This window comes from Eptesicus fuscus, chromosome 17 (assembly GCF_027574615.1).
Source record: "Eptesicus fuscus isolate TK198812 chromosome 17, DD_ASM_mEF_20220401, whole genome shotgun sequence".
Lineage (NCBI taxonomy): Eukaryota > Metazoa > Chordata > Mammalia > Chiroptera > Vespertilionidae > Eptesicus > Eptesicus fuscus.
The window spans coordinates 35,415,834-35,428,441 of record NC_072489.1 but is presented as its reverse complement, the minus strand read 5'-3'; the positions used below and the strand labels follow the sequence as shown (position 1 = coordinate 35,428,441).

Below are 12,608 nucleotides of genomic sequence, written 5' to 3'. Positions count from 1 at the left end.
GAGGAAGGGAAAGGGATAGAGAGTTAGAAACATCAATGAGAGAGAAATACTAATCAGCTGCCTCCTCCTGCACACCTCCCACTGGGGATGTGCCCGCAACCAAGGTACATGCCCTTGACCGGAATCGAACCTGGGACCTTTCAGTCCCCAGGCCGACGCTCTATCTACTGAGCCAAACCAGTCAGGGCTTATACTTCCTTTTTATAACTCTCAGTATTATTTAAATTTCCCACCACAAATCTTTTTTTTTTAAATATATTTTTATTGATTTCAGAGAGGAAAGGAGAGGGAGAGAGAGATAGAAACATCAGTGATAAGAATCACTGATTGGCTGCCTCCTGCACACCCCCTACTGGGAACCAAACCCACAACTGGGCATGTGCCTTGACTGGAATCGAACCTGGACCCTCAAGTCTGCAGCCCATGCTCTATCCACTGAGCCAAACCAGATAGGGCCCACCACAAATCTGTTTTATCATTATAACATGGGACAGAGGGAAGGAGATAAAGTACAGTTTTAAAGTATAATTATATGAGAGAGCTACTAAATTAGTGATTTGAAAACTGAATACTTAAATTTTCATGGCTAAAATTAGGAAAAAGATGGTTGAAATTCTGAGAATTCTAATGTAGCTTTACCCTTCATTAGCTATATGAATAAACTGATAAACTGACTGCTTCCTCAAGTGGAAATACTACTACCACTACCACGTATTTGAGTTATTGTGAAGATCAAGGTAACAAATCAGCTTAGAACACTGTGCTTGGGACGCAGTTAGCTATTATTAAAGCCTGAAAAATTAATCGAGTTCAGCTAATTAAAGCTGAATAAAAGTTTTCATTTTCCAGGCTCAATATCTACATTTCTGGGATATTTTTACCTGCCCTACTTACTCTACAAAGGAGTAGTAAGAGAGGCCCAACTGGTTAATATATAATGTATGTTAAAGCATTTTGTAAATGTTAAATACAAGAACTTTAATAATCATACCTGGTATAAGCTATGCCCAGCATACATACACTATTAGCTAAAAGTTACTTTTTAACGTTCATTTTGACAAGTTAACTCATCTCATTCGTACAACTGTCAAGTAAAAATTATGTTCAAGTTTTTCTCAGATTGTAGGATTAAATCTTGAAACATAATTCTCAGTCCTCTAGATACACAAATTTATATATGTATATATCCAATATATATTTATTTATTCCTTCATTTATTCTAATCCTCACCCAAAGCCATTTTTTTTCTTATTTCCCCCTGAGGCCATTTTCATTGATTTGTAGAAGGAAGGAAGGGAGGAAGGAAGTGAGAGAGAGAGAGAGAGAGAGAGAAACATTGATGTGAAATAAAAATATCGAAAGGTTACCTCCCATAGAGTGAGAAAGAGAGAAACATTGATGTGAAATAAAAATATCGAAAGGTTACCTCCCATACGTGCCCCAACTGAGGATCAAACCTGCAACCTAGGCATGTGCCCTCACAGGTAATCAGACCTGCAACTTTTTGGTGTATGAGACATTGCTCCACCAACTGATCCACCCAGCCAGGGCCACAAATTTATCTTTATATGTTTTCATACAACTTCCATTACTATAATCAGGGTCTGGGGATTATCTCAAATCCTAGGAAATCAAAACACGTAAGAATCTGACTCTGGGGTTCCGATTTTATTTTTTCCTTTTCTATTACACTTCATGGTTTGATGTTTGTACATTAACTTTCTACACAACATTACTCTGATATAATCAACTACATATGTCCTTTTGACCTTTATTCACTGTTGATTTCACCTATTTTTATTTGGTGTCCTCACTAAGCATGTAAGATTCATATTCCTCAGGCTTAAAGATCCCAGATATAATATGAAATACAAGCAATACTATTCCACAAAAGCAAGACAGTTTTAAGGGGAGGAGGGGGTCTTGGCTTGAAATCCTACTCATTAAAAAGCCTATTACTTTCAGTGCAATGAACTAAAAAAGTATATTTTAGCCCTGGCTGATGTTTTTACTTTACAAATACAACCCATATTCTTTTCCTTCACCCACTGTCTAAATGCTTTTGGGCAGCTGTAATTGTGTGATCCCATTTATGGGATCCCAAGATCTCTTTTCTTAAATACAGGCTGATTTTAAAAGTTCATTGGACAAAATTTTATTATTGATAATTTACATGGCTGTCTCCTGCCTCAGAGAGAACAGCAGAAACATGGCATTACCCCTGTTGTACAGCCTCACTTCCTTCTCGGTTTATTCTAAGAATCCCAGCTAATCTGGAATCTTCATGATTTGCCCTTACTTACTTTTACAACAAAGCTGCTCACTAAATCTAACAGATTTTTAATAATAATCTTGAACCAATGTATTATTTTTCATTAGATTATCTCCCAGCATCTTATAAAGTTGTGGCAAGTCATCCCAAAGTGAAATAACCTGGTCTTCTCCACTGGTTTACTCCTGTTCTACTTTCCACGCACCCTAATTCTCTACTTGATAATATTTTCACACCTATGAGTTCATCAATGGAAATAACTAATTGAGAAAACCAAGTGAGGATGTTAAAGAGTCCTGGATTTTTTGTTTCTCATAATAGACATGTTTAAAAAAATCCCCTTACCCTTTAAAAAGACAAGATATAAAAATGTCCACTCTTAATAGGAATGGAGATGGGATCTAAGCAACTTAAAAATGAAAACAAACAGAAATCACAAATAGATCCTGACTATCCTGAGGGAAGATATTTGAGTCATACATACTATATACATGTAGTCCCTTTACCCTGAAGTGAATACAGAAAGCTCCTGTTATCAAGTAATATTGTTCCTTTAATTTCACTATATTTCAAGAACCTGCATACATGGTGTGATCACTTCCTAAGTTATATACATGTCCAACCACTATGTCGTACACCTGAAACTAATATAATAATTATATGTCAACTGAAATGGGAAAAAAATTTTAATTAAAAAAGAACCAAAATATAATATAAAATATAAGGTAAATCAAACCAAATATTTTTATCTGATATTTTTTTAGATATTTGTACTATTTTTTCAAAAATTTTAAAAAGTTTTACTAGTATGTCAAAAGATTTATAGAACATACTCAGGACAGCCTTGTGAGGTAGAAATTAAAATCAATCCAGCAATAAAGATAGGAAAACCTCTACAGTATCTACAGTTTACTTTTTAAAAGTAAACAAAAAGAAAGGAATACAGTTAACGCTTTAATTCAATATTTACACTACATGCAACCTATATTCATACGGTTTACTTCTTTTTGTTGTAAAAAGTTACTTTTGAATGAAAAATCCCAAATAAACTGTATCATATCTCTGGTTTGTCTCCTTTATCACTACCTGAAAATTATTTCTTTGCCTGCTTGGTTACCAGCTTCCCCAAAGTATGGCTACAGTGCTCTCAAAAAGTAAATTCACTTTCATAGAGAAAAGGCTTTGTATTCCCTTTTTTAAAAAAATACTTTATGCCCTACTAGTTTGGCTCAGTGGATAGAGCATCAGCCTGTGGACTGAAGGGTCCCAGGTTCGAATCTGGTCAAGGGCATGTACCTTGGTTGAGGGCACATCCCCAGTGGGGAGTGTGCAGGAGGCAGCTGATCAATGTTTCTAGCTCTGTATCCCTCTCCTTCTCCCTTCCTCTCTGTAAAAAAATCAATAAAATATATCTTTTAAAAATAAATAAAATCGAATAAACTTTAAAAAAAATACTTTATTAAATTGATTGGGATGACATTGGTCAACATGAACATATAAGTTTCAGGTGTGGGTTTCTATGTTACAAGATCTGTATATTGCACCGTGTGCCCATCACCCAAAGTCAAATCTTCTCTGCATTCCCTGTTAAGAACAGAAAACATGCTTCCCATGAAACTATAAATCTCCTTCTATGCTAGTAGTTATAAGAGTCACATATTTTGTTCTGGATATCTTTTAGTATCAGGTAGAAAAGAAAGAGGGTGGTTATATCTGTAGTTTTTATGTGATCCCTTATGTAAGCATTATACTTTTTAATAACATAATGGAGAAATAGCCAAAGTGGTTGTGATTTTAAGAATAAAAATTCGTTATGTTACCTAAACTTACTCAGATCTACTCACATCCAAATTATTTAGCTATAGTTCTTAATCTTCTTCATGAATGGGTTATCTTTAGGATTGGTCATCTGTGTATAACACTGGCTCCTGGCCCATTCCTAGTTATCTACATTCTCAACTAGTCTAAGACACTGACCAAGGAGAATGAAAGAGAATAGTGCAATAGAAAGCACAGCAAGGTTATCCTCCCAGTAGCAAAGCACACCTCCTTCAATGGATGACAGAAGGCATATTTGTCTCAATCTATTAGCTCACACAAGCATGATATATCCTACAAAGCATTTACCTAATGCTGTATTATCCTTAAGGCGCCTACTTTTGAAAACATTCATTTTACTGAGGTTCTGTGAGGTGTTTAGTATGTTGGTATGTTACCCATTTGTTTTCATCATGACAACCTCAGGAGGCAAGTACTATATATTTTATTTAACTAATGTCCAGAGTAAGACTTAACTCACCCATTTTTTCTCAAAGTGAAGCAGGTAGCCAGGTTTCTAAAGCGAATGCACTTTCTCTGAGAAAGCCCTACCTCCCTGTATCATACTACAAAAGTTTTCCAAAAGAAATAATGAACATTTTAGAAAGAATGTAAATGCTGGCATGTTCTTCCACATATACAGGGAGATAGAGAGTAAGCATGTACCCACTTTTTTTTTTTAATTAATTCTACAGTAACAGAATTCATTCTCGAGCACATTTGTCTTTAGTAATATTTAGTTCAAAGTCTTCCTGTAAGATTTCCTTTTCTCCAAACGAATAAAAAAAATAAAAGGTAGAAAGCAATGTGGAAAGATTTTGGTGAAAAAAAGGTACAATCATTATGAAAATGAAAGTGGTATGTTTTAACTATTATAAGCAGAGAAGTAAAAGAATTACAGGCATGCAAAAGTGATAAAAGCACAATATGTAAAAATAAATTTATTATAATAAAAGACAGCTTTAAATACACCCATCCTCTAGACGGTTCAAAACATGTTAGCATAAATATTAGCGACTTTTAGATTTCTTCAGGGTTTTTTTCCCTAGACAAATAAATTTCCTCCATTTGCATCTGTTCTGCTTACTGGTTTAGGAATTAGCTTTCTTAAAGGCCTCTTGTTGGCAAATGAAGCAGTACCTTTCTTAGCTGGTGGCTCATCTTGCTGAAACTCATTTTCGTTTAATCTTTTTCTTCCTGAATAAGTTTTACTTTTGTTGTCCTTAGGCATTTCAACTGGTTCATTATAAGCCAATTTATTGTTTATTATTACAGATGTACCAGCCTTGTCCTAAAATAAAATAAATTCAGATCAGTTCACATATAGAAAGATACCATAAATGTAAAAACTATATAAACTGTTTCATAGTGCATCATAAAAGTTTTATTTTCAAATTTGTTGAAACATTTTTCTAAGTTATTTCTTAAATCTCACCCTAAAATAACTGAGGACTCTGAAAAAATGTAATATTAAATAATGTGTATACTAAGGACAAGAAAACTTGTCTTAAAATCAGTTAAGCATGTAGTTTCACCTGATATGTAAACACTAATTCATCTTTAGATTGTCTAAGGTGATCAGTTGCATTATAGACTTGTTTCGGGATAACTATAGAACCCTAAAACACCTACCCCTTAGTCACATTTTAAATATGGTTTGAAAAGAAAAATACAAAAACACTAAGATAAAATTGTTTCTTTATACTTTTACTTAAAATCTTGAGGTCCCATTCTAAAAATTCAACAATAATTATGTTTTGTAGCCAAAGCCTCTCAAAGATAAGCAGTATTGTCTCACACTTTTAGAACTCCCAGAAAAAGTTTTGACCTTACTCTCTAGCCTTGTATAGTCAAAAGATATACAGACTTTAAATTTGGGTTCTTAGTTTATCTACATGATAAAAATCTTTGAGATTTTTATTTTTTTAAGGTAGATACCATGCCTCCCTAAAAGGCTAGCAGAAAGGAGGTACCATACAGGTTATCCAGAAAGAAGGGTAAAACTCAGCAGTTAAGTGCAAGTCTATAGTAATCAAAGGTATGGTAAAGGCAAGAATTTTTTTTTTTTAATGTACAGTTTTTGAAAAAAACTCTATGGGGGAAAATGCCATCCTATATAATAGAAGGCTAATATGCAAATAGACCGAACGAAGGAACAACCAGAACAACCAAACAACTGGTCACTACAATGTGTGCTGGCCACCAGGGGGCATGCACAGAACATGGTGGGCGTTGGTAGCAGCAGGATGGTGGAGCAAGTGAGCAGGGGCGCCAGACCAAGGCTCACTGTCATTGGGGCGAGCCTCTGGTGGTTATTGAAAATTCTTTGCTACCATGAGCTGCAGTCCTGCCGGGCGCTCACACCGGCTGCCAGCGCCGGAGCCAGTCCTCGCACCTGCTGCCAGTGCCTGGCATTGATCCTGATCACTCGGCGCCATTAGCGGGTGTGAGCAGCAGCTGCTGGCCCTGATCACCCCTGAGGGTTTCTCCACCTCCCCCTGCTCCTGAGCAGCGATCAGAGCACAGCTGCGGCTCCCACCCACTGATGGTGCAGGCCCCACTCGCACCCGCTCACTCTGAGCCATCAGCGGGTGTGAGCGGGGCTGGTGCCATCAGCGTGTGGGAGCAGCAGCGAGAGCAACAGAGGCCGGGGGTGGGGGGCCTCACAGTGGGAGGGGCCAGGCAGGGGCGTGGAAGATGGGCCGAGACCCACCCCTGTGCCTATCACAGACTCACCACCCACAGTTCCTTTCAAGGTGCACAAATTCGTGCATTGGGCCCCTAGTTTATATTATGAAATCAGCAAATAGCCCTAGGGGTATGACTCAGTGGACAGTGTCATCCTGCGCACTGAAGGGTGCTGGGTTCGGTTCCAGGCAAGGGCACATGCCTGGGTTGCGGCTTAGATCCCTAATAGGAGGCGTGTAAGAGGCAGCCAATCAATTCTCTCTCATTATTGATCACTTCCTCTCTGAAATAAAAATATATTTTTATTTTTTCAGAGAGGAAGGAAGAGGGAGAGAGAGACAGAAACATCCATGATGAGAGAGAATCATGGACTGGCTGCCTCCTGCAAGTCCCCCACTGGGGACCGAGCCCACAACCCGGGCATGTGCCCTCGACCGGAATTGAACCTGAGACCTTTCAGTTCACAGGCTGATGCTCTATCCATTGAGCCAAACCGGCCAGGGCTAAAAATATATTTTTAAAATAAATAAATAAATTAGCAAACACTCTATTCTTAAGAGATATAAATAAAATGACTTTTAAGTCATAAAGTGATGGATTGTTGAAAAAAATAAAAGCAACATTTTTTGAGATATCCTTAAACAAAGAATATTATGAAGAACAATCTCCATACTTTCTCACAATTAGCATCTTGGCATCACTGACAAATGACAAAACCCTGGGATAGATGATCACAGCTCTGACAGAGCTAGAGAGTTTTGACTACATGACAGTGTCAGTTGTCTCCTTCCCCCACTCTGAGACCTATCACAATGGCCTGATTTCTTTTTCCCCTTCAAACTATATAATCGTCACTCCCACCCGCCACCTGCCAAAAAAAATCTATCCTCCACAGCTGTGATTTAAAGGAGTGTCCTCTTGCAATATCTAGAGTATGCTTGGTTGCAATATCTAGAGTATGTTTGGTTGGAAGAACAATAAAAACCACCATTCAAAATAAACATTTTCCATCATTAGAGTCACTTTCAAGACCAGCTTTAGAACAGTGACCCTAGATCAACAGTTAATGAGCACACAGCCAGGTTACTTCACACTTGTTTATTTATGTATTTATGTGAGCAATTTAGCACCGTTATAAGTTAATTGATAACAGGATCTAGAGCCTATCTAAAAAGTTTATTTATAGGCAAGAACTACTAAATTAGGAATTCTGCTTATTTTATATTGCTTTTTTACTGTTACTTAAACATTACTAACTGTGGTATGCAAACAACCTACAGAAATAAACGTTATTCCTTGATAAATTTCCAACAATTTTCTTTGAAGTTGTAGTCACCAAAATGATGTTTCTGGCTTTTCTTTTTCTTATTTTCCTTCACCAAACCAAACAATAGACTTAAAATTCAAATCAAGCGATTAGAGCAAAAGCATGCAGTAAATAACCAAATTAAAGTGCTGAGAGCCTGGAGGCCCAGCAATTCACTTCTGGAAAACAAGCCCCAAGTTCCAAAATATTTACCCCACTCTTATTTCACAGATCAATTTTTTCTTCTTAATCTCTACCTCCACTAACCTCCCACCCTAAATCAAATTCTTCATGAACTATCACAGGAACTCTTTCAAGAGGCTTCTAACTGGTGTCTCTGTCTCCAGTCTAAAGTATGGAGGTTGTTCTTCATAATATTCTTTGTCTCCATCTCAATCACATTCTCCAAGTTTCCAAAAACATATACTCAAAAAAATCAACTTTGTTACTCCTCTCCTTAAAATCAGTGATTCCTCACTGCCTATAGAATAAAACCCAAAAATGCACTATTATAGGCTTTCCACCATCTTACCCCACTCTACTGATACCTCGCCTCATTTCTCACCTGACCCTGCTTCAAACCTTCCTGAACAACAAATTGCTTATACTTTCCTGACTGACAGGCTTCTCATTTCCAAGACATTGTGCATTTTGATTCTTATAACTGAAGGTCAATATATTCTCCTTGTCTTGTGGCTACAAACTGCACCCTCCGTCTATTTTAAATCAGCTAAAAATTTTAATCATTCTTTAAAGCTCAAACTAATCATTTTCATCTCCAGGAAGTATTCCCTAAACACCAACCTAATTCTCAGTAGACATTCTATCAATGCACATTCCATTATTGTGTTTACGTGGTTTCCCTCTAATCGGGGAGTTGTTAAGGCAACTAGATTTTATTAATCTATGTAATTTCCAGAATCTAGCATAGTACTTGGCACAGTAGATACTCAATAAGTGTTTCTTTACTGAAATAAATCACTTTATAATTTTCATCCTTACTTGATGCCTTATTACAAGGGAGTTTCTCTCAGTTCAGGCATAGAAAAGTCAGATAGAAGAACACATCTAATAAATACCAAGAGATATTAGACAGAGGGTAAGCCACTCTTCTAGAATGCTTATTTACCCTTGTAGTATCCAAAGCCCACCCAAAGTTGAGATAACTCAGAGAATGTTGGTGAGTATTGTTGGAGTCTGATTGTCAAGATACAAAGGAGGGCCAACAGTCACTTTTTCTGATACCACTCTTGCCTCTTCTGGTCAGAGAAAACATACAAAAGGGCCTCTAAACAAAGTAGAGATGTTTGGCTATTAGGTTTCTCAGTCTATTATGCCACTACCCTATATTTAACCATTTCCACTTAAAAAATAACTTGAGAGATTGAGCAGCCTTTGAGGGCTGACATGGAGCAGATTTGTGCTTTCCTGGAAATTGGTGTCCCTAGGCTGCTGGGTCAGTAAGCAACATGGGAGCACAGGAAGAAGGAGGCTTGTTTTCAAACTATCGAGCCTACTTCCTGGACTTTCCCAGACTTGCACTGCACCCTCCCCCTAAACCAGTGATGGGCAACCTTTTGAGCTTGGTGTGTCAAACTTCGCCAAAAAACTCGGGTAGTGTGTCACTTTGAGGAAAAAACATTATTTCGTGATATTTATAGTTTAAATAACATAAATGTATAATTGTTATATATAATTGTATTTAATAAACCAAAAACTAAATATTTAAAAAAATAATAATAATAAAATAACTTGAAGCCTACAATAAAAACCAACAGAAAACCAAAAACCATTGCTTAAAAAAACAATTGAAAGACTAATCATCCTAAACTGCACTAACTGAATATAAAACCACCTAAATTGGTATTTATAAAACCTATAAAGGCTTTATATACCACAGTATACAATGTAATTTTTAAAGAAAATATCCTAGCTAAATTAAGTATATGAACATTATGTAAAATGCATATAATTTAAAAAAACAAACTTGTTTTACTAAATTTCATGTATGGTTCCATATATAGATACAGATAGGTTATAGAAAAGAAATGGGGATCTTTATGCTCTCTGGATTTCTAAGCATATCAAAGTTCCTTTTACCAAAGAGGCCCCTTCCAACTAGCTGAGGCTTAAACCTGCAATGGCTACAAATTCTTCTCATCTCATTTTCTTCTACTTATGTTCAAAGAGGCCAAATGCCCCCTTTGAAGTTCTCACAAACTCAGATTTTCACAATAGTAAACTGAATTCAACACCAGAATAAACAATTAAACATTCTTGGAAAATTAGCTTATTTAAGCTATTTTTTTTTTAAATATATTTTATTGATTTTTTACAGAGAGGAAGAGAGAAGGATAGAAAGTTAGAAACATCGATCAGCTGCCTCCTGCACACCCCCCACTGGGGATGTGCCCGCAACCAAGGTACATGCCCTTGACCAGAATCGAACCTGGGACCCCCGAGTCCGCAGGCTGACGCTCTATCCACTGAGCCAAACCGGTCTTGGCAGCTATTTTAAATTATTTTAGTCACAACCAAAACATACTTTTTAATGTAATTTAAAATGCAGAAGAATAAAGTAAAATTCTTACACGGCTTTTAAATGTGTCTTCCACATGAAATTTTAGGTTCTGAAAGTTGTTAATAGTATCCTCTTTTTGATCAACTAAATCTTGTAACTCTTGAATTCTTTGATTCTGAATAATTATTTTCTTTGAAAAGAAGAAAAACAGCCATGTTTAGTAAATATATTTTAGGATAAAATACAATGCAGTTTTAAAATTCCTTCAAATTTAAAGACTAAGCAAAAATACCAAGGACCAAACACTATGTACAGCATGACCTTATTTTTATTTCAAACATAGTATGTTTAGCCTTGGCCTGTATGGCTCAGCTAGTTGGAAGTTCATTCCATGCACCGTTCATAGGTTCGATTCCCAGTCAGGGCACATATCCTGGTTCTGGGTTCAATCCCCACAAGCTGTGTGTATGGGAGGCAACCAACTGACATATCTCTCGCATATCGATGTCTCTCTTTCTCTCCCTTTCTCCCTCTCTAAAATAAATAAATAAATAATAAATAAATAAATAAATAAATAAATAAATGAAAATAAAGTGTTTATAAAAACAAAGGAAAGAATATAGCATACTGGGTAAGAGGAATCTGTAATCAGACTCTCTGGGTGTATATCCTAGTTTCTCTACCTTCTAGTGGTGGGACCCTGGGTAAGTTATTTAATGTCTCTTTATATCATAAAGTTCTTTTGAGATTTAAATGAATATATATAAAGCACAAGTCTAAAAGAGATACCAACCAACTCATTGGTATTCTCTCTTTTTTGTAATTTAGGAGAAAGATGAAAGGGGACCTTGTTTATTTTCCATCTTGCATAGTTTAATATACCTGAATTTTTACAACTAGCATCTATTATTTTTATAGCTAGAAAAATGAAAGTTTAGGAGTTGTCTAAACAGTAGCTACAATGTCTTCTGCTACATTATTGTAGTTACTTCTTTAAATGCTAGATATTATATACAAAGACCTTGAGTTATCTATATCTGATCATATCCTAAAATATTTAGTTCTTTAATAGGATGAATATAAGTTAAAATAAGAAACTCATGCCACAGAAGGTCAGGAAACATAGTAACTTTAGAGCTCTAAATTAACTTCACCTCCATGTATACTTGTAATTTCATATTTAGATCTATCAATGTCAAAAATATACACAACCATTTGGAATGGTTATCTGATCTTAAGGTACCAGAGATCTTCAGAATTCCAATGATGCACACTGCTCAGGCCATATCCCATAATTTTTTAAAATAGATTTTTATTAATTTCAGAGAGGAAGGGAGAGGGAGAGAGCAATAGAAACATCAATGATTAGAAAGAATCATTGATCTGCTGTCTCCTGCATGCCCCAAACTGGGGATCGAGGCCACAACCCCGGCATGTGCCCTGAATGGGAATTGAACTGAGACCTCCTGATTCATAGGTCGATGCTCAACCACTGAGCCACACCACCTGCACCATATCCCATAATTTAAAACACTCAGTAATTTCAGACAAAATACACACAGTTTAAATCATCACCATGACCTAGCTTAAAAAAAAAAAAGACATAGATCTATCCAAGACAACTTTTAAGGGAAGACACGGAATGACAATCGCTTTTGTATAAACTTTCTAACAGGTGTATATACGTGTATATGTGAGATATACACACACACACACACACACACACACACACACACACACAAATACTTTCTGGAAGGCCTGAAGAAACTTCCCGGTGGCCATCACTGAAAAGGGGAATGAGGGTGAAGACACATATTTTTCAATCAATTAATTTATTATTTTATGTTTAAAATAAATGTATCTTGTTATAATTCATGTCCCTTCAATTACTTATCAAGTTCCTTAACAAGACAAAAATAAAGCTTAAAGTATTACCTCATTAGATGTCTCAAGCTCTTGAACCAATGAATTTAAGTTAATTTCTGATTCTGTAAAAAATAAAA

At 36.2% G+C, this 12,608-nt stretch overlaps 1 protein-coding gene across 3 annotated transcripts in view; it reads right to left on the bottom strand.

Annotated features, from left to right (window-relative positions):
• KIF20B (kinesin family member 20B) overlaps window positions 1-12,608 on the bottom strand; it is a 67,412-nt gene that overhangs the window by 24,409 nt on the left and 30,395 nt on the right. For all 3 annotated transcript variants that reach the window (XM_054728848.1, XM_054728849.1, XM_054728850.1), the window contains 3 exons: window positions 12,541-12,593; window positions 10,676-10,795; window positions 5,231-5,381 (listed from right to left, as the gene is read on the bottom strand). In XM_054728848.1, the coding sequence (XP_054584823.1) occupies window positions 5,231-5,381; window positions 10,676-10,795; window positions 12,541-12,593 (324 nt within the window). The remainder of the gene's footprint in view (window positions 1-5,230; window positions 5,382-10,675; window positions 10,796-12,540; window positions 12,594-12,608) is intronic.